Raw genomic sequence first — 23,605 nt, 5'->3', positions numbered from 1 at the left:
TTTAAAATACTATACATAATGTTAAAATGTACCTATAAAATATTTATAAGTATAATGTTGTTATTATAGAGTATCCAAAATCCTATTCCTTGCTTTCTAAATTGTATCACTTAAATTAAGGGAGAGCAAGAAAATTTGTCCACTTAAATTAATTAGAAGTTTAAGTTTTATGTGCTTGTAAAATATTCAGCTTTTTATTGTAGAATATGGTAAACATATGAAAGGTCAGCCTAGTACAGTTTACCCCTTTTCTCCATCATCCCAGATTCAGCTGTTATCAACTCTTGGTCAGACCTCTTTCATTTATTCCTCACCCTCTTTGTCCCTTTCACATTCATGGATTTTTCATTATGTATCTCAAAATGTAAGGACCTGTAAAAAATAACCATGTTATTATCACACTTAAAAGAACGAATAATTCCTTTAGGTTATCAAATGTGCGCATTTTAAGCTGTTTGAATTAGAATCCAAATAAGATTCATACATTGTGATTGGTTATGTCTCTTAAGTCTCTTTTAATCTGTTGATCCCCCTCCATCTCTCTCTTTTTTGTTTCCTTGAATTTTATTTAAGAAACTGGATCATGTGTTTTTTTGATAGGATCCTCTTCAGCTTGACTCCTGAGTCCTTTAGACACACCCCTTGTAGTCATTCATAACATCCTCACTCACTGGTGTAAGATGTTATAAGATGTTACAGGCTCTGGTATAAGACGTTATAAGAGCTTACACATTTCCTGCCTCAAATCTGAAACCCACCATTTTTTCAAAGTGCCGTGATTCCTTTAAATGGTAATGAGTCTTTAAAAGCCAAAAATATAGCACTGGGAATGCTCATTTCTCCTGGGCTGTCATTGTTTCTAGGTATCTATAGTGTATAGAACTAGTACATACACTCACACATAAACACACACGTATTTATATACACAGGCATATATTATTTGTATATATATTTATGTATGTGGGTGTATTTATGAACAGACACATCTACGTGTATACGTATTTTTTTAAAGATAAAATACCTCATGAGTTTGTACTGATGATACTCTTTCAAAATAAGGACAACAGGATGTTACACCTGAATCTCCTTTCTCGTAAACCAAAAGTTCCTGTTCTCGATGGCACTGGGAATGTTAGAATTAGAAAATCACTTAATTATTCATTCACTCTTTGTGTGTGTGTGTGTGTGTGTGTGTGTGTGTGTGTGTGTGTTTTGTCTTTTGGGCATATTCCCAACTAGGAAGTACAGAGAAATGACCATGTTTTCAAAGTAAGTGGGTATGGTCAACTACTGTGTTTTAAAGTAAATTGGAATAATCCCTCTCTCTGTGATTATGCCGCTAATGGGATGTACATTTGGCATCATTTATTTTATTTCATTCTAGATTTTTAGGAATTGCTTTTTAAGTTTTGTTTGATAATAGTTCAGTTACATAGTTTTAAGTCAAATCTGTAAAACAAAGTGTATTCAAAGAAATCTAGCTTTTATCTCTGTCCCCTCATTCTGTTCCCTTCTTCCCTGTCATGTCTTCTTCTCAGGTAACATTTCATATTATTATAATTTTATAGTTTAGCCTTCCATTATTTCTTTTAATGTAAGCATAGACACACAAATACAGATGCAGATGTGTGTGTGTATTCATTCCTCATGTTTCTCAACTTTTTATTTCGAAGAATTTCAAACCTGTATAAAAAAGTAATAAGATTTGTGCAGTGAACACCCCCATATGCCCTTCACTTGGCTTTGTTAGTTAACATTTTGCCATGATTGTTTTATTTATCTATATTTATTATTGTCAGACCATTTAAGAGCCGGTTGCAAACATCATGAACCCTCACCTTGTTCCTAAGAACAGTGAAGTTCTCTGTATAACCCTAATGTACCAGTGGAATTTAGGAAATGTAACATTGAAACAGGGTTATTACCACAATAAAGAGTAGTAGTATATCATGTTATAAGCCATTTTTTCCCAACAATGGTGTTCATAGAATCTTTTTAAACCCAGACCGGGATCCTATCAGGTTCAAACATTGCATTTAGTTGTCAGGCCTCTTTGATCTCTTTTAATCTGCAGTAGTTCCTCAGCCTTCCTTCGTCTTTTATGACATTGGCATTTTTGAAGAACACAATCAGTGGTTTTGTAAAAATATCCTTTTTATTTGGATGTAATTGATTTTTTTTTAATGATTAGATTCACGTTGTGCGTTTTGGGTGGCAACACCACGTAAGCGATGTCCTGTTCTCCTCAGTGCATCCCATCAGGAAGTACTTAGTCACTTGATTAAGGTGATAGCTCCACCAAAAAAAATCTTTTTTTCCCTTTGAAAGTGTCTATGGGTAGATATCTATGGGTTAGAGACTGTGTAAAAAATACTGTCTCGGGCTTCCCTGGTGGTGCAGTGGTTGGGAGTCCGCCTGCCGATGCAGGGGACGTGGGTTCGTGCCCCGGTCTGGGAGGATCCCACATGCCACCGAGCGGCTGGGCCCGTGAGCCATGGCCGCTGAGCCTGCACGTCTGGAGCAACGGGAGAGGCCACAACAGTGAGAGGCCCGTGTGCCAGGAAAAAAAAAAAAAAAAATATATATATATATATATATATATATATATATATATATATATATACGGCCTTTCAACAAATTTTAGTATCCATTGGTTATTCTTACCCAAATCATTCATTACTATAAAGACGGTGGCTTTCTAATTCTATTATTCCTCCCAGCTGGTGTTCTGTTGTAAAGGAGAATTTTCCCATCCCTTCCCCTTTAAAATTTTATTTATTTATTTATTTTATGTGTTTATATCAATATGGACTCAAAGATTCTCTTTTTTGCTCAGTGTTATAATCCTTTGCTGTCATTCAGTTTGATGCTCAAATTTTAATTGATTTGTCCAGGGAAAATCGGTTCAAGCTGGATTCTGTGTCCTTCTTCTGTGTTTTCATCAGATTTTGAGCACTTCTTCTTAGTTCTAGTCAACACCACTGAGGTCTTTTCTTTATACCCTTTTCATTTACGTATGCCACTGTGAATAATAATAATATTGAATATTATATAAAATTAAGTTTCTTTGCAAAAATTTTGTCTTGTTAATCCCACTGACATTAGGATAATCAAAGTACTTCATTCAGACGTTGCTTGGGGTAGTTCATTTTATGTATATGTGTAAGTGGGTATGTGATCAGTTTAATGTAAAGTTAGGCTTATTTTTTTATTTGTACTTAATTTTTATGAGTCTTTTTCCTATCCTAGTTGATTTAATTTTACTTTTAAAATATGTGAAATATTAATATGGCTCCAGAAATAAAATTATACAAAACAACATACTCAGAATTATAAGTCTTTTTCCTTCTCTGCTTCTCACTTACTCCAGTAAGTATCCTGGTGTATCCTTCCTGCGTTCTTTTTTGGAAAAAATCAGAACGATAGATAGATTGATTTAGTTGTAGTATTATTTTCCATCTTTATTTTTAAAAGGTAGCACACTATGTATACTACTTCGTACTTTGCTTTTTAAATTTAACACTGTGTATAGAAATCTCTCCATATCCATTTAAAGAGACCATCCTCATTCCTTTTTTACAGCCTCATAGTTCTCCACTGTAAAGACCTATCATAGTTTATTCAGCCAATCTTATGTGGTGAGCATCTGGGGTGTTTTCATTTTTTTGCAATGAATAACTTTGTGCCTGTGTTTAGAGTTTTTTGTTTGTTTTTTTTGTTTCCATATTGTTAGAAGCATTTCTTCAAAGTAAACTCCTAGAAGTGGGATGGCTGAGTTAACAAATATAGAATGAGGAGCCTTGTGCTCAGTAGATCTGGGATTGCTGATTCAGAGGGTGAATGCATATGTAGCTTTGCTAGATGTTGACAGTTCCCTTCCATAGAAGTTATGTCTCTCTTTTTTTTTTTTTAGTATTTTGTTTATTTATTTGGTTACTCGGGGTCCTAGTTGCAGCAGGCAGGCTCCTTAGTTGTGGCATGCAAACTCCTAGTTGCAGCATGCATGCGGGATCCAGCTCCCCGACCAGGGATCAAACCCTGGGCCCCCTGCACTGGGAGTGTGAAGTCCCACACACTGCACCACCAGGGAAGTCACAGAAGTTATGTCTTTTTGTGTCCCACCAACAATGTATGAGAATGCTTGTTTTCTCTCAGCCTCCCCAAAAGAGTTTGTGGTTAAATTTTGGGCCTTTTGCCAATATAATGGAAGGAATGGTGGGAAAATGGTGTCTCAGTTTAGTTTTAATTTATGTTTATGTTATTATGAATAAAGTTGAGCTTTTTATTTAAATAGAGATTGTAAAAAATCCTCTACTAAAAATATTTGCCATCGTCTGAGGTAATTTTTTTTTAGATTAATATAATATTTAGGAAATTTCTTAAGGTTTATATCATGTCCTGCAACCAGTTCATAGTTTACTACTTGACATGGTCCTACTTAGCTGTAATTTGACTACCATTACAGCATTCCTTCTACCATAATGGTGACAGAAGCTTAAAAGTGGCCTTAAAAATATATATAATTATGTGCCATCATAATCTCATATATACAGTAAAATTTCAGGTTAGGAAAATATAAAAATCTAGGCTTTTATCAAGTGTATAAGTGTGTGTTTATTTATATTTATTCTCATAATATATGAAGTTACAAAGTTTTTTTGTTAATGAAAAGAAACACTTGTAATGGATACTATGAATGGTAGATAACCTAAAAGTGACTAAAACCTTACATGTTAAAGATTTATTAATTTCCATCAATGTATCTTTATATTTTACCTATCAAATTATATTGTGAGTTACCGACTTACATTCCTTAAATGCATACTGACTGAAGTGGAAAATTTATTATATAAACTCTTCCAGAGGAAAGTCAGATAGCTGAATGTTCATGGAAATTAAGCAGCTTTGTAATTGTTTTTCTAATGATATCAGTGTGTACTTAAAAACATTAATGCAAATATTAGATAGAAAGCAATAGATATTTCAAGTGAGGAGTCGAGACAATTGATACTGACCATTAATACCTTGATTTCTGATCATTTAATTCCTTACTTAAAACTTATTTTACAGTATGTTGAAGGCATCATCTTTACAGTATGATGTCCTGTTTCTAAACTAGACAAAATGCTAAAATCTGATTCATCTTGTGCGAGTGACTTTTTGCCTGTTGACCTCAGGTGACATTCCCAGAGTGTGTACGGTGGATGACAATCGAGTTTGACCCTCAGTGTGGTACTGCACAGTCAGAAGATGTCCTCCGCTTATTGATTCCTGTCAGAACTGTTCAGAATTCAGGATATGGACCAAAATTGACATCTGTTCATGAAAATCTTAATTCCTGGATAGAATTAAAGAAATTTTCAGGATCCTCTGGGTGGCCTACCATGGTTTTAGTGTTGCCAGGTAAGTTATTTTTTTTCTTTTTTGTTTTATATGGTAAACTATATGCATTTATGATAATTATGTTTAGTAAGGATACATCATTGAAAATGTTTATTTAATTTTTAGAAGAATTTCTTCAAGACCTGCTCTGTATCTGGATTGCAGTTGGGTAGTAAAGAAGACTCTCTGGGCATGGGGCATAACATGACCAAGTTTTAGGAAAGAGAATGTTTTGAGGATCTTGTGAGAAGAGATTAGCTTGACAAAAGCAGAGAGTTAATACTGAGCAGTGGCTCTCTGTATAGTTGGGGCCAAACTATAGAAAAAGTGGATCAGGTATTTTATTTTCCCAGTAAGTGCTAAAATTTGAGAAGTTACCAAGGACTTCTTCCTTTCAAGAGAACTGGTGAACCACCGAACCCACTGAGTTATGTGAAGTTATTGTTTTCGAGCTTGAGGGTGTATGTGGCCGGGTGGGTGGAGGCACTTTTGCTATTACAGTCTGTTGTTTTTTTTAACCAATTAACCATAACTACTCTTGTGATCTCTCAAACTAATAGCCAATTTGAATTTAGAAACTTCTTTCTTCTAGTCTGAGCTGCCTTGTTTGTTTGTGGAAAAATCAGACAAAGCCAGATTTTAGCCTAGAGAGGATTGCTCACTCTGAAACAGAAGAGGCTAACCTAGGTCACCTTAGTAATTGACGGATAATTGACAGTTATCACTTGTGTGTAACTTAAGGCATGTGATTAAGGAGAATTAGATCATAAAGAAAACAAACAACTGGCATGGTTCTATTGTTTATACTGTCGTTTTTAAGCACAGCTTTGTTCAATTAGATATAGGGACCCAAAAAAAGGACTTGGTTTTTTTAGTACCTGATTTGTATTGCTACCTATCTTGAGATAGATAAAAGTAAGGAAATTTTGATAAAATTGTTTCAGATTTTGAACTCAATGTTAGCTTTTTTCTTAGGAAATGAGGCCCTTTTTTCACTGGAGACTGCATCAGATTATGTGAAAGATGACAAAGCTTCTTTCTATGGTTTCAAATGTTTTGCAATTGGATATGAGTTTAGCCCTGGACCTGATGAGGTGAGGATGAATTATCTTCTCATTCTGTTAAGGAAGATTGTGTTTCTAAGGGCTGCTGTTGACTTAAATTGTGTTGCTCTCTGTATTCAAGAAGTCTGAAATTTATTTTAAGCTAGAGTGTATAATTTAAAATACTCTGTAGTTTAATTTTGTGCAGTGGTCTGGTTTTGCTACTTTTAATATGTGAACAGAATGGAGTCTGTGCAACATGACCCAGCCTTTAAAGACTTAGTATAGTTGTGCCTGTTCCAAACCTGCTCTGGTAGCTATACCTTTCTAAGTAAATTATAGAACCTAATTTCACCATGGGACTAACTTAGTATCTCTTCTAAATGTTTCAAATCATACAACAAAAAAAAAGTCAAGGTGAAAGAGTGATCATGTTCCTTCAAAGTAATGAATGAAAAATTCTTTGGACAATGAACCTGTAGGTCTGAAACTTACAACCAGCATGAGACATAATATTAAATCTCTTACAGTCTTAATTAACCATTAGCTCCTAACATATGCTTCCTTTTAGTTTCAAACATTACACTTGAATGCAAGTCACATTTTTTTTTGATAATCCACATCATCTTTCAAAAATTTCATCTTGCAAACATTTTTTAAACCATCTGATTTTGTTTTTGCAATTCTCCAGGGAGTCATTCAGTTGGAAAAAGAACTAGCCAATCTTGGTGGGGTTTGTGCAGCAGCTTTGATGAAAAAGGATCTAGCACTTCCTATTGGTAAGTGTGGTCAAGTACTCGGTGTTTGTTTATGATTTAAAAAAAAATTTAAGAATAGCATATGTTCATCACAGAACATTCTGAAAATAGATTAGCAAAATGAATTCAGTAGTCACATACATTCATGAGCAACTGCTTAATAAACTGGTTGTTTGGGTTTTTTAAATGGAGACTGAAGAGTATCTCTCTAGTTTTTTTATTCACACACATATATGCCTACAAGCACTTTCTTATGTACATACATGCTATGCGCCAGGCCCTGGGTTAAGCACTGGAAATAGAGTATTAAACCAAAAGCTTGAGATATCTCTCAGAAATCCTAGTGGACATATCAGATAGGCGATTGGATGCTTATTGTCTGGAGCTCAGGGGACAAGTCAATAGAAATGTCATTTGGACGTAGTTGGCATTTAAAGACCGTATGAAAGAACAATATGAAAGATGAGCTAGGAAGAGAATGCAAATGAGAAAGAGAAAATAGCCAAGGGTCAAAGCTGGGACTTGTCAAAATTTCAAAGACCAATGGAACAGGAGGAAGAGGCTGCAGGAAAGACTGAAGCAGCAGCCAATGAGGTAGATGTAAAACCTCAGGAGAGTGTATATTGGTGGGATTTTTTAATGAAACTGAGAAAGCAATTAAAATTTGTCATTGGGTTAAACTTGTTGGCTATTTATATACTCAAGAAGAAATACATATGTATCAGTAAAAGGAGAGAAGTATAAGGACTTTTAGAGTGGGGTGAGAGAATGGAAAGTCAGGAGGGGGAGTCAGGTTGAACGTAGATGGCTCTTTAGAAGAGTTTTCTTGTGATGCACAACAGAGCAATGAGGCAATGGCCAAAGAGTACCTATTTCTAGGATACGGAATTGTGTGATACGTGAGTTGATTTATTATCAGAATTGTAAAAATGAAAATAAGGCTTAAAATATTTACTAATTCCATGATGTTTATCCATGGTCAAACATTTTATTTTTACAGTAGTTGGGAATAAAAGGCATTATGATTGTATTTCGCCAATTCTCACCTCCAAAGGTGCATCTGTATCTCCTCCCTCTTGGGCTACCCTTCCCACTTTATTCTTTCTTTCCTCCCTTTTCTTTCTTTACTCCTTTCTTCCCTATCTAATCCTTCTCCTCTTCCTGCTCCCTTCCACCCTTCTCTGTTCCCTTGTTCCTGCTTCGTGTTGACACATGATGAGGAAATGAGACATCTGTGTTCTATTCATATGAGGGAAAATGGCACAGCCTCTTTGAAGGAGATGTGTCAACAGCTATTCAAATTTTACATGCATGTAGCTTTTGATTTAGCAATTTTTTATGCATACTTGCACAAATGCTCAAAAAAGGTGTGTTGTAAGATAGATTAATATAGCAGTATTTGTGATTATAAAACCTAGAAGCAACCAAAATGCCTGTCATTTGGGATGTATGCAGCCTGTTAAAAAGCAGCAACAAAATTAGACCTCTATGTCCTGGCCAAGGAAGATGTCCAAGTTATATTAATTAAGAATAGCAAGCTGCAGCAGAGGGTCCCATTTTTGTGAACATTATATTGTAAGTATATAAATATATGTGTATGTACCCACAACGTACACATGTGTGTACGTTGACACATATGTACGTACATATTATTTGCACACAAAATTTCTAGAACAATACATAAGAAACTGTTGACACTCTTTATCTTTGGAAGGGAGTGGTAGCAGAATTTTTCATTCTACACTTCTGCATACTTTGAATATTTCGCTTTGAATATGTATTACTTTAGTAGTAATATTTTATGAATTAATTAAACTATCAAAGAAAATTCAATAACTAAAATATATTCTACATAAAGCAGTAAAGGAGAAAATGGCTAGAGAATACAGTCACTATCTTACATTTTCCTCTAAGTAACTGTTGTTTACTAAAGGTAAAGCTCTTCTACAATATAACCAAACTAGAAAGGCTCAGATTCTGAAAATTCAGTTCCCTCATTTTTCTTTTTTTTTTTTGTTCTAAAAGTAAATATGCTAAAGTCAAAAATACACATTTGTGTACATAAACATAGTATATATCTTTTAAAAATCCCTTGATGGTTGCTTTTTGAGTATTGTCTTGAGAATTACAGCTTATATTCACACTGAAAACAGCATTTGAAAATTTAAACCACTGAGATTTATCCAGAATGATAATAGTTCTCTTCAATTTGGAATATCAGATTTGTGGGAAAGATGTCATGAATGCAGAAGACTAGAAAGATAAACTAAGGATGAATATATTTTAGTAAACCTTTTCATTTACACAACAGGTAATGAATTAGAAGAAGACCTTGAAATTCTTGAAGAGGCTGCATTACAGGTATTGTCCTGATAATTGTAAGGGTAAACTTTGTACATTAATTTTAAGCAGAAATTTCACTCAGATCAACCTTATTTTTCTTGAACATAGCACTCATTCATGAAGTATTTCATTCCATAATTGGCAGTTATAGAGATAAATAACTCATAATTTCTCCCCTTGATTGGAGAGACCCACCACATGAGCCCGTGTTGTACTGTGTGGTGGGTGTTAACTCTGGAGTAAGGCGAAAGCCCTGCTGGAGGAAGAAGAGCTACCAAGTGCCAAGGGTCCAGGGGAAGGCTTTGCCCAGCATTGGACATTTAAATTGGATCTTGAAAGAAGTTTTATTGACCAGTTAGAAAAAGGGGGAAAAAGCTGTTAGTAATAGTAATTTAAATAACATCTGTAGAGCATGTTATAGTTTACCATGTCTTTGATGTTATTTGTCTATTTCTGCAATTACACTTTGAGGTTAGTATTTTCTCTTGTATCTTACAATTATAATAACTTCAGTTCAGAGACGTTTTGTGATTTATCTAAGAATTCAGCTAACTGGGAGATAAAGTCTAATATCCAGGTCTTCTAATATCAATACTTAGAGTTAGTGGTTTACATTTTATTTATTTTCTGAAATGAATCGATCACAGCAGTAATAATAAAAACAAACATTTATTTGATCTTAACTTTATCACTTACTATTCCAAACACTTTTCATATTTTTAACTTAGTCCTCACAGCAACCCTATGAATTAGAGACTCGTATTTACAGGTAAGGGAACTGAGGCACAGAGAACTTAAGTGGCCCAGAATCACACAGCTAGTAAGCAGCTGGGCTAGAATTTGACCTCTAGCAGTTTGGTGACAAAGTCCATGATCTTGATCACTGTGCTCTAATCATAGGGAGTCATGGTGTCCTCAATAATGTTAAGAAACGTCTGTGTCTTAAAAACCCACCAGCTTTTGTTTTTTTTTTCTTTTAAAAAAGTTAAATCTCTGTATTTTAAGATACAAAAAATAAAAATTAATTTAAAAAATATTTAATAAACATACTATGTGTCAGATAACATTCTAGCTAAGGAAAACCATCAAGTACCTCATATTATCATTACAGGGATTATTACGGCTTATAGAATGTCATTTAGGCCAGATATAAAGAGGTCTTTATTGTACCCCTGTAAAGAGAAAAGTGATTTCCCAAAGTACCCACCGTTTTGGCATGTAAGGTCATCACTGTGATGGTCTAACACCTACTGCTTGTTAGGCAGATGGTGGGCATTTAAATGTGTTATTTAATTTAAATTTTATAATAACCACAGAAGAGATATCATTTGATCACCAGTTTATACATTTCACTGATTCAGGAATGGTCAGTAACTTGTTAGCTCGAGAGCACACAGCAATAGCTTGTCCAGAGTCCGGATTTGACCTCAAGTCTGTTTGACTTTAAAGATTACGACTTTGAAATTGCATGGCTTATAGAATGCACAAGTTACTTGTGGTAGAAATTGATAGAAATGGAAATATAATCCTTCTCTATGAAAACTATTATGTTTTGAAATTTATTATATGGTCACTAAAAATTTTTCTAGAGTTTTAGCCCTTAAAGCAAGTCTTTCCAAAATATAAGGCTTGCTTCTCATATAGGTGAGAACTAAAATTTCAGTTTTATCTGCCTTTTTTTCTTAACTTTAATAAGGCTTACACAGGCTAATGCAGTGTATGTGCAGCCACAGTCAGACTTCCATCTACTTTTTGCCAAAGTCAAGACCTTGGTACCCACCTGCCCAAGAGAACAAACACAACGTACCCAGGATAGCTGCCAGTAATGGAGACACAAAAAGAGGGAGACCTTTACAGCTGTCTTCGAAAGGGAGCCCTGGCCCTGGCAAAGAGGGACGTGGCACATGTAGAAAGCTAGAATGGGAGGAGATGCACCATTGCATCTAGCATGCAGATCTCTGATAAATCATTTCTTTTTTGAGGGAAGAAAGACACTGGAAATAGTATCCCAAGTTTTTCCCTCCTGAAAGTTTTCTACTTTATAGGCTAAAGGAGCACTGGGGCATGGGAAGAAAATTATTTCCCCAAAAAGGCCTGTCTAAAATTGGGTGCAAATACAAAAAAATTCATGAAATTAAAGTTTTATATTTTAAAATATACAAATGTCAGATAGCCTTATCCACCAGAGGGCAGACAGCAGAATCAAGAAGAACTACAGTCCTGCACCTGTGGAATGAAAACCACATTCACAGAAAGATAGACAAAATGTAAAGGCAGAGGGCTATGTACCAGATGAAGGAACAAGATGAAACCCCAGAAAAACAACTAAATGAAGTGGAGATAGGAAACCTTCCAGAAAAAGAATTCAGAATAACGATAGTGAAGGTGATCGAGCACCTCGGAAAAAGAATGGAGGCAAAGATCGAAAAGATGCAAGAAATGTTTAACAAAGACCCAGAAGAATTAAAGAACAAACAAATGGAGATGAACAATACAATAACTGAAATGAAAACTACACTAGAAGGAATCAGTAGCAGAATAACTGAGTCAGAAAAACAGATAAGTGACCTGGAAGACGGAATGGTGGAATTGACTGTCACGGCACAGAATAAAGAAAAAAGAATGAAAAGAAATGAAGACAGCCTAAGAGACCTCTGGGACAACATTAAATGCACCAGCATTCGCATTATAGGGGTCCCAGAAGGAGGAGAGAGAAAGGACCTGAGGAAATATTTGAAGAGATTATAGTTGAAAGCTTCCCTAACATAGTAAAGGAAATAGCCACCCAAGTCCAGGAAGCACAGAGAGTTCCAGGTAGGATAAACCCAAGGAGGAGCATGCCAAGAAACACAGTAATCAAATTGACAAATATTAAAGGCAAAGAAAAATTATTAAAAGCAATAAGAAAAAAACAACAAATAACATACAAGGGAACTCCCATAAGGTTAACCCATAAGGTTAACAGCTGATTTCTCAGCAGAAACTCTACAAGACAGAAGGGAGTGACACGATACATTTAAAGTGATGAAAGGGAAGAACCCACAACCAAGATTACTCTGTCCAGCAAGGATCTCATTCAGATTCAATGGAGAAATCAAAAGCTTTACAGACGAGCAAAAGCTAAGAGAATTCAGCACCACGAAACCAGCTCTACAACAAATGCTACAGGAACTTCTCTAAGTGGGAAACACAAGAGAAGGAAAGGAACTACAAAAAAAAACCCCAAAACAATTAAGAAAATGGTCATAGGAACATACATATGAATAATTACCTTAAATGTGAGTGGATTAAATGCTCTAAACAAAAGACACAGGCTTGCTGAATGGATACAAAAACAAGACCCATTTATATGCTGTCTACAAGAGACCCTCCTCAGACCTAGGGACACATACAGACTGAAAGTGAGGGGGTAGAAAAAGATATTCCATGCAAATGGAAATCAAAAGAAAGCTGAAGGAGCAATGCTCATATCAGATAAAATAGACTTTAAAATAAAGAATGTTACAAGAGAAAAGGAAGGACACTACATAATGATCAAGGGATCAATCCAAGAAGAAGATGTAACAATTATAAATACATATGCACCCAACATAGGAGCACCTCAGTACATAAGGCAAATGCTAACAGCTGTAAAAGAGGAAAACGACAGTAACACAGTAATAGTGGGGACTCTAACAGCGCACTTAGACCAACGGACAGATCATCCAGGCAGAAAATTAATAAAACTCAAGCTTTAAATGACCCAATAAACCAGATAGATTTAATTGATATTTACAGGACATTCCATCCAAAAACAACAGGTTACACTTCCTTCTCAAGGGCACACAGAACATTCTCCAGGACAGATTACATCTTGGGTCACAAATCAAGCCTTGGTAAATTTAAGAAAATTGAAATCCTATCAACCATCTTTTCCGACCACAGCACTATGAGATTAGAAATCAGTTACAGGGAAAAAAACGTAAAAAACACAAACACATGGAGGCTAAACAATACATTACTAAATAACCAAGAGATCACTGAAGAAATCAAATGACAATGAAAACATGATGATCCAAAACCTATGGGATGCAGCAAAAGCAGGTCTAAGAGGGAAGTTTATCGCAATACACTTCTACCTCAAGAAACAAGAAAAATCTCAAATAAACAATCTAACCTTATACCTAAAGGAACTAGGGAAAGAAGAGCAAACAAAACCCAAAGTTAGTAGAAGGAAAGAAATCATAAAGATCAGAGCAGAAATAAATGAAATAGAAACAAAGAAAACAGTAGCAAAGATCAATAAAACTAAAAGCTGGTTCTTTGAGAAGGTAAACAAAACTGATAAACCTTTAGCCACACTCATCAAGAAAAAGAGGGAGAGGACTCAAATCAATAAAATTAGAAGTGAAAAAGGAGAAGTCACAACGGACACCACAGGAATACAAAGCATCATAAGAGACTACTACAGGCAACTCTGTGCCAATAAAATGGACAACCTGGAAGAAATGGACAATTTCTTAGAAAAGTATAAATTTCCAAGAATGAACCAGGAAGAAATAGAAAATATGAACAGACCAATCACAAGTAATGAAATTGAAACTGGGATTAAAAATTTTACTACCAACAAAAGTCCAGGACCAGGTGGCTTCACAGGTGAATTCCATCAAACATTTAGAGAAGAACTAACAGCCATCCTTCTCAAACTCTTCCAAAAAATTTCAGAGGAAGGAGTGCTCCCGAACTCATTCTACCATCACCCTGATAACAAAACCAGACAAAGGTACTTCAAAAAAAGAAAATAACAGACCAATATCACTGATGAATACAGATGCAAAAAACCTCGACAAAATACTAGCAGATAGAATCCAACAACACATTAAAAGGATCATACACCATGATCAAGTGGGATTTATCCCAGCGATGCAAGAATTCTTCAATATGCACAAATCAATCAATGTGATACACCATAGTCACAAATTGAAGGATAAAAACCATATGATCATCTCAATAGATGCAGAAAAATCTTTTGACAAAATTCAACACCAATTTATGGTGAAAACTCTGCAGAAAGTGGGTATAGAGGGAAGCTACCTCAACATAATAAAGGCCATATACAGCCAACCCACAGCAACCATCATTCTCAATGGTGAAAAACTGAAAGCATTTCCTCTAAGATCAGGAACAAGACAAGGATGTCCACTGTTGCCACTATTATTCAACATAGTTTTGGAAGTCCTAGCCATGGCAATCAGAGAAGAAAAATAAATGAAAGGAATAAAAACTGGAATAAAAGAAGTAAAACTGTCACTGTTTGCAGATGACATGATACTGTACGTAGAGCATCCTAAAGATGCCACCAGAAAACTACTAGAGCTAATCAATGAATTTGGTAAAGTTCCAGGATACAAAATTAGTGCACAGAGTTCTCTTGCATTCCTATACACTAAGAACAAAAGATCAGAAAGGGAAATTAAGGAAACAATCCCATTCACCATTGCAACAAAAAGAATTAAATACCTAGGAATAAACATACCTAAGGAAGTAAAAGACCTGTGCTCAGAAAACTACAAGATACTGATGAAAGAAATCAAAGGTGACACAAACAGATGGAGAGATATACCATGTTCTTGGATTGGAAGAATCAACATTGTGAAAATGACTATACTACCCAAAGCAATCTACAGGTTCAGTGCAATCCGTGTCAAATTACCAATGGCATTTTTTACAGAACTAGAACAAAAAAATCTTCAAATTTGTATGGAGACACAAAATACCCTGAATAGCCAAAGCAATCTTGAGGGAAAAAAACTCAGCTGTAGGAATCAGACTCCCTGACTTCAGACTATACTACAAAGCTGCAGTAATCAAGACAGTATGGTACTGGCACAAAAAACAGAAATCTAGATCAATGGAGCAAGATAGAAAGCCCAGAGATAAACCCACGCACCTATGGCCAACTAATCTTGAGAAAGGAGGCAAGGATATACAATGGAGAAAAGACAGTCTCTTCAATAAGTGGTGCTGGGAAAACTGGACAGCTACATGTAAAAGAATGAAATTAGAACACTCCCTAACACCATACACAAAAATAAACTAAAGATGGATTAAAGAATTAAATACAAGACCATAGGAAGAACACTCTTTGCCATAAATCACAGCAAGATCTCTTTAGACCCACCTCCTAGAGTAATGGAAATAAAAACAAAAATAAACAAATGGGACCTAATGAAACTTAAAAGCTCTTTCACAGCAAAGGAAACTATAAACAAGACGAAAAGACAACCCTTAGAATGGGAGAAAATATTTGCAAACGAATCAACAAAGGATTAATCTCCAAAATATATAAACAGCTCATGCAGCTCAATATTAAAAAAAAAAAAAAGCCAATCCAAAAACAGGCAGAAGACCTAAACAGACATTTCTCCAAAGAAGACAAACAGATGACCAAGAGTCACATGAAAAGCTGCTCAACATCACTAATTATTAGAGAAATGCAAATCAAAACTACAGTGAGGTATCACCTCACACCGGTTAGAGTGGGCATCATCAGACAATCTGCAAACAGCAAATGCTCTCGGGTATGGAGAAAAGGGAACCCTCTTGTACTGTTGGTGGGAAAGTAAATTGATACAGCCACTATGGAGAACAGTATGGAGGTTCCTTAAAAAACTAAAAATAGAATTACCATATGACCCAGCAATCCCACTACTGGGCATATACGCAGAGAAAACCATAATTCAAAAAGACACGTGCACCCCAATGCTCACTGCAGCACTATTTACAATAACCAGGTCATGGAAGCAACCTAAATGCCCATTGACAGATGAATGGATAAAGAAAATGTGGTACTTATATACAGTGGAGTATTAGCCATAAAAAGGAACGAAATTGGATCATTTGTAGAGACATGGATGGACCTAGAGACTGTCATACAGAGTGAAGTAAGTCAGAAAGAGAAAAACAAATATCGTGTATTAACACATATATGTGGAATCTAGAAAAATGGTACAGATGAACCAGCCTGCAAGGCAGAATTAGAGACACAGAAGAAACGTATGGACACCAAGCGAGGAAAGCGGGGTTGTGGGGAGGTGGTGGTGGTATGAATTGGGAGATTGGGATTGATGTATATACACTAACATGTATAAAATAGATAACTAGTAAGAACCTGCTGTATAAAAAATAAAATTCGAAAAAAAGTCTGTTATATGATACAAGAATATATATATATATATATATATATATATATATAAAATAAATTAAAAAAATAAACAAAATGTTTATACAAATGTTCTCTTTTACCCAACAGGTGTGCAAAACCCATTCTGGTATTCTTGGAAAGGGTTTAGCACTTTCTCATTCACCAACTATATTGGAGGCACTAGAAGGAAACTTACCACTTCAAATCCAAAGCAATGAACAGTCCTTTTTGGATGATTTTATTGCTTGTGTCCCAGGATCAAGTGGTGGAAGGCTTGCGAGGTAATGTATATTAAGTACTACAATGACTTCCTTTCAGGGCTTGCCTCAGTCTTCATTTCTGAAGAGAAATGAGAGGGGAGTCGTTAGGATGTTACAGTGCTGCCTAAGATAATCTAGTTTATGTGTTTTGGACTTGCCGAAGTATAAAATGGTAGTTAATATTTCAAAGTATTTTAAAAATATATAATAGTTGTTAAAAATATGTAGAACACCAGGTAAAATTGAGAAGTCTGTGTACTTGATGGTAGTATTTAATATCTGTACTAAACTCCTAAGTCTATCCCTATATTTATTTTAATATGAGTTTTTTCCAAATCTACAATTAATGCAAATATAAATTTAGAATTTAAATTAAATCATTTGAGGTTATGGAGTTCTCATTTATTTTGTTGCTGTCTGCTTTTTTGTGATGATGAAAACAAATATGCTGACTTGTGATTTTACTAGTAAATATAGAAATCTGACTTCTTTCTGGCTTTAATTTTAAAACTACAGAGATTACTCTTTAGTTTTTAAAAACCAAAATGGTGATTGGAGAAGAATAGAAAATCTTTTAAGTCAGCCTCCGTGCTATCTTTATGGACTTTTTATGTAATGCATGGCAGAATTACTCATTACTCATCTCACAGGACAACTTGAATGTAGATCATGGATATGATGATCATGAATTCAGGCATGGATATCACAAAGTACAGAAAATAGGCCAAATTTACATGGAAGAGAGGGTAGTAAGGGAAGGTAGTTAAGAAATTGTGTAAAGAGAAGCAGCCGCATAGCACAGGGAGATCAGCTCGGTGCTTTGTGACCACCTAGAGGGGTGGGATAGGGAGGGTGGGAGGGAGACACAAGAGGGAGGGGATATGGGGATGTATGTATACGTATAGCTGATTCACTTTGTTGTACAGCAGAAACTAACACACCACTGTAAAGCAGTTATACTCCAATAAAGATGTTAAAAAAAAAAAGAGAGGAGATAGACAACATATCTTTAACCTGCTTGCTCTCCAGCCAGCAGAATGTCACTTCTGTCCCTGCTTTGACAGACACCCTGCTCTTTTCCAGGCTTTCAGTTTGGCAAATTCAGCAGGCCTCCCTTAAAGAGTGTATTTGGGACTTCAAAGTATATGCAACTTAAATTCATTTTCTTGCTTATTTTAAATCAGCTATAGTTAAAATTTCAAATTTCCTGATTTTAAAATTATTTCTATTTTATTTGTAATCATCAGAAATCTTATATGCTTCAGCATATTTTTTAATGAATTTGTCATTAACTCTTTCCAAGGGATACACTTGTGGTCATTATCACTGAATCAGAAATGAAGATACCATTTTAGCATTTTGTTTGATACAAGTTTTATTCATTTGGCTTAGTTTCATGTTAATTATTGAAGATGTTGATGAATGTTTGGTTTTTTTCATTTACTGCTAGGTGGCTTCAGCCAGATTCCTATGCTGATCCTCAGAAAACATCTTTGATTCTGAATAAGGATGATATTCGTTGTGGTTGGCCTACCACCATCACTGTTCAAACAAAAGACCAGTATGGGGATGTGGTACACGTTCCCAACATGAAGGTAATTATATTGGGATTGTATTAGACAACTATGTACTGACTGTTGTAACTAATAAAATTTTAGAAATGGCAAGTGCTTAGAGTCCACATGCAGTACCCACTTTAGATATACGTAATGAAGGAAGCCAAAAAATTGTTTAAATGGCTTGTTTATATTAATCAGTACTCAGCTTTCCAAGGTATCTATTTTTTGGTTTGTTTTTTTACATTTTGCTAGGTGCTGTGGTGATTCCAAGGAAGGATAAGAAAGTGTCCGTACAAAGAGTGCTAAGCACACAGAGGGAAGGCCATTAATACATAAGTGACTGAATAAATCAATGAAAGAATACATTTTAAAATTTTGTACCTATCTTTTAAAAGACTCAAATACATTTTGCATTTGGTACTGTTGAAACAAGCTTTAAAATATAATATTGATACTTATACATAAATTTGGATTGTAAAAGAATGAGGATTGGAACTAGTCATGTGCTATATTGAAGGATATAGTTCTTTGGATACCTTTTCCCTGAAACATGAATTAATAATGACATTTCAGAGCATATTGTAATGCATGATATTAAGTCGTTTGTGATATAATCTATTAATTAAATATCTTATTTTAAACTTTTATTATATTTCTGAAAATAGTCAATATTGAACGAAAATTTGTATAGGCAATCCCTAGCCGCCCCTGCCCCCCAAAGTTGTATTACAAAGTGATTTGGTTGTTTGGAACTTAGAGTTGATTAAGCCACAAAATCTTTTTTACTCACAGAGCAGCTGATTTTACCTCAATATTACTTTTTTTTTTAAGACTTTTTTGATGTGGACCATTTCTTTTTTTCTTCTTTTTTTTAAAAATAAATAAATTTATTTATTTATGGCTGCATTGGGTCTTCGTTGTTGCACGCAGGCTTTCTCTAGTTGCAGCAAGCGGGGGCGACTCTTCACTGCAGTGTGCGAGCTTCTCATCACAGTGGTTTCTCTTGTTTCAGAGCATGGGCTCTAGTGCTTGGGCTTCAGTAGTTGTGTCACACGGGCTTAGTTGCTCTGCAGCATGTGGGATCTTCCCAGGCCAGGGCTCGAACCCATGTCCCCTGCATTGGCAGGCAGATTCTTAACCACTGCACCACCAGGGAAGTCCCAGAACTATTTCAACCACTTGATTTATACCATGAAGAAGCACAGTGCCACTGGAGCCTCTAACTTGACTCATAGTAAAAAAAGACACGAGACATATAGTTCACATGTCTTAAGACCAGTAAGTAAAACTGTATGGAAAAGTATTTGACCCTGATACTAAACAAAAATCAGGCTCTTCACCAGTGGCTTTCAAAGTTTTGGCCATGACCCCCAGCAAGGATTTGCATTATGACCCAAACGTACATATATAGGGTGGAAGAGTATGTACTCTTAGTTACATACAATATATATAATACACATTCATACAGTATGCTGCACTCTTATATTTTCCCTTGTATCTTACTTTTTAAAGGAAGATCACACCCCATCAAAGTGATTTCAGGCCCGCTAAGAATTACTCTTTAGAATGCAAAAAGCATCACAGATTATAAGAAAAAAATTGAACAGAGAAAAAAGTAATTCTGAAAGTGATACAAAAAATCACTCCACTCAAGGACAGAGTTTTGATCACAATACAATATACATTAATATATTAAGGGGTTTGTGTATTCACTGATGAATTTCTCACTTAAGTGTATGTAGTGAGTTGTTAAATCCAGTCTTTGAGCCCACAGTAAGTTCCTTATTCATGTGACTATGTTGTAGTTACCATTTTCCAGGTAGGCATAACATTTCATTTCTTTTTAATGTTTATACTGTTATGCCTACAGTGTATCTTCAGCTGTATTTTCCTGTGTTTCCACCTTGCTTTGTTGTCTCTTACTCCATTCTGGTACCTGGGTTGTTTACATCTTACATTTCAGAGTCAGACTTTATGCTTTATCTTTTGTTCTCCTCTTTGGGTTCTTTTTTTTTGCGGTACGCAGTCCTCTCACTGTTGTGGCCTCTCCCATTGCGGAGCACAGGCTCCAGATGCGCAGGCTCAGCAGCCATGGCTCACGGGCCCAGCCGCTCCGCGGCATGTGGGATCCTCCCAGACCGGGGCACAAACCCATGTCCCCTGCATCGGCAGGCAGACTCTCAACCACTGCGCCACCAGGGAAGCCCTTTGGGTTCTTGTTTTAGCCACATGATCTGTCTTTCTTTACTTCCTCTTTTTTTTTTTTTTCCCTACATATTTTGCTTCTTGAGGGCGAGAAGCCCTAAATCTCTTACTCAGTATGCTCAAGTTCATATCAGATTTATGTCTAATTTAGAAACCGTATCTAGGAAACTCCAGTAAATACTATTTAGGAAAAGTGATTTGCATACCTCTTGATGTTTAATTTATTATATCACATTATCATATTAGCTGAAAACAAAATTAGTTCAATCTGTTTTGTTTTCAGCCTGATAGCACATGAAGTTTTAGGATCATTTTAGACTTCTCAGAAACTGTTGAAGTATCCTTATGTAGTAATAACCAATTATTTGGAACAAAGAAGTTGGTTTGCAGGTAATATTTCAGTGAGATCCAGAATCCTTTTTAAAGCAGCAAGTGTTATTGGGTTTTTCTTTAACTTACAAAATGATTATTCCAAGGAAATCTTATTTAATGAAAAGAGAAACTTGTGTAGGAAATAAAAGAATAACAAATTTTACAAAGAAGTACAGTTTATGAAAGAAAGCAGAATGGTTATCATTTTATATTTCAGTACTCCTAGAGTATGAAATTATTCAGTGATTTACTTCAAGGTTCGTAGAACATAGGCAGATGTACTTCTGCTGTTAATTTACTTAGGGTAAATATAGTTGTTTAAAGAAAGATTAAATCAAAGTAGTACGTATAAAAATAGTGGCTATAATTTAAAATCAAACGTCTTAGAATTTGGAAGTGTTTGCTTTTTTTTCCTTTTTATTACATTTAAGTTTAAAACTTTTAATGGTGGCAATGTATATGAGCTGAAGAATTTTACCATGTATCTTTAAACTTCTGTGTTTTAAATGTAAGATGGGTTTTTAATATTTTCAGAGCATTATATCAACCCAAATACTGATTTCTCATAACCCCAACTAAAGATTGTGGTTATTTAATGGAATGTATTTGCTAGCTACACTTAACTTTATATATAGACACTAAGAGTCTCAAACTACTGACTCCCTAGAATGGCATTAATAAGAATAATACACGTTAAAGACATTCCACATTTCTGGGGTGTCTCTCAATTACTTAAGTAATATTGTCACTTTCTTTTATGCAAACCTTTCTATTTCTGTGAAGAGCTTGATGTTGAATTAGCTGTTCTTGCCAACCACAAAAGTAGTGTCTGAAAAGAACAGAAGAAATTTTGGGTGACTCTCAGAATGATAAAGAGCTAAAGTGGTATTTAAATTGTTTGTAACTTTGTGGTTGCCTAGGGATTGAGTGTATTTTGCCAATGCATAAACAAATAAATAACAATAAAATGTTTTGTTATAATTCCTGGAAAGTATTTCTGAATATTGTTTATGAGACAATTTATACTTTCAGTGTTTTAAAATGCCTTAGGAAGTCTGTTCTTTGCATCTCTACAGTAAAGTATAGATAAAAGATATCCCCATATTATTGTTGAAGAAGCTGAGTTGGAAAGTTTAATTATCGATAGGTTGCTTAGCTCTAATAGTTTGTGTTGGTGACAAAACTATCTAATAGTACTCTTTTTGCAGAGTAAATAAACATCTTTAAGTTTTAGGTATAAGATTTGTTTTATTAACTGTTAATTTCTAAGATACCTATCAATGGAGTACTTTTTCTTCTGCAAAACAGTATGGCTAAAATTGAGATCAGTGCTTTAAAATATGTGAAGATTGCTGGCAAGTATTTATACCTGAATTACTGGATAAAATAATTTAATGTTAGTCCCTGCAAGAATGCAGATTCGTTTGACTATCCTTTCCTGGACTTTATTAATGGCGGCCTTTGTTTTTATTTTGTGTTTTGATATTTTTGATTATTTATTCCCAAAAACAAGGCCTCTCTTTTACACTGTGTCCAGGATCCCTATTGAGGTGGAACCATCTTGATCATTCTGGCAATGTTAAATAATCTTTGAAAGGAATGCCCAAGAGGGACTAGTGGTAACAAAATGTATAGAATTGTGAGTTTATAATTGTGTAAATTGCTTCTTTTGATGTGTTACGGACAGTTATATAATAATAACATTTGGTTTTTATAATATCATGGTTAGGTGGAAGTGAAAGCCGTTCCTGTTTCTCAGAAAAAAACATCTTTACAACAAGAGCAAGTAAAGAAACCTCAAAGGATTCCTGGCAGTCCTGCAGTAACAACTGTACCTTCTAATACTGACATGACTTTTGGTGGGCTGGCATCACCAAAGCTGGATGTTTCATATGAACCAATGATAGTGAAGGAGGCTCGATATATTGCCATAACAATGATGAAGGTAATTTGTTTTACTTATCAGAAAAATTTTATTTTTTCACCATTCATTCATTTAACAGACATTTCAGTGATTCAAACTCAGATACAAATCACAGGTCTAGAGAGTTGTTGACAGATGTCAAACTTGCAATGTGTTTTTAAGGATAATGTTATTTTCCTACAAAGAGGATTTTCATTTGTTCTTGGCAGAAGTCTAGAGAGGTTTCCAGTTGTAGATCAAGTTAATTCAATCAGAGATTGAGATGTTTGGAAACTGGATTTCATTTCCTGCAAACGTACTTGTCTATTTTCAATTTACCAGTACTCCTAGGACATAGCCCTTCAGGGATTCAGAGTTTACCTAGGTCCCCTTTAACTTTGGGTTCTTCCAAATGCCAGGCTCATCTCTTTGGGTTTCTTACTTCTTTAGGCTTTTTACCTCTTTGGTGCCTTTAGACAGATTTAAAAAAAAAATTTTTTTTTTGTCCAGCTTTTTTAGTTATCTTTAGAGGCAATGTTAGTCTAAATTATCAAGATGGTTGTTACTTGAAATAGAAATTAGGAATTATGCTATTTT

At 35.1% G+C, this 23,605-nt stretch overlaps 1 protein-coding gene across 1 annotated transcript in view; it reads left to right on the top strand.

The window, feature by feature from the left end:
- The window catches only part of MYCBP2 (MYC binding protein 2), a 273,476-nt gene that overhangs the window by 157,183 nt on the left and 92,688 nt on the right, over positions 1-23,605 (top strand). Inside the window, exons 41-47 of the mRNA XM_030838623.3 lie at positions 5,178-5,403; positions 6,358-6,476; positions 7,117-7,204; positions 9,495-9,544; positions 16,818-16,990; positions 18,420-18,564; positions 22,835-23,050. Coding sequence (XP_030694483.1) covers positions 5,178-5,403; positions 6,358-6,476; positions 7,117-7,204; positions 9,495-9,544; positions 16,818-16,990; positions 18,420-18,564; positions 22,835-23,050 — 1,017 coding nt within the window. The remainder of the gene's footprint in view (positions 1-5,177; positions 5,404-6,357; positions 6,477-7,116; positions 7,205-9,494; positions 9,545-16,817; positions 16,991-18,419; positions 18,565-22,834; positions 23,051-23,605) is intronic.

Source organism: Globicephala melas, chromosome 18 (genome assembly GCF_963455315.2).
Source record: "Globicephala melas chromosome 18, mGloMel1.2, whole genome shotgun sequence".
NCBI classification, from domain to species: domain Eukaryota; kingdom Metazoa; phylum Chordata; class Mammalia; order Artiodactyla; family Delphinidae; genus Globicephala; species Globicephala melas.
Note: the sequence above shows the minus strand (reverse complement) of the source record. Positions and strands in the feature narration are given on the sequence as shown.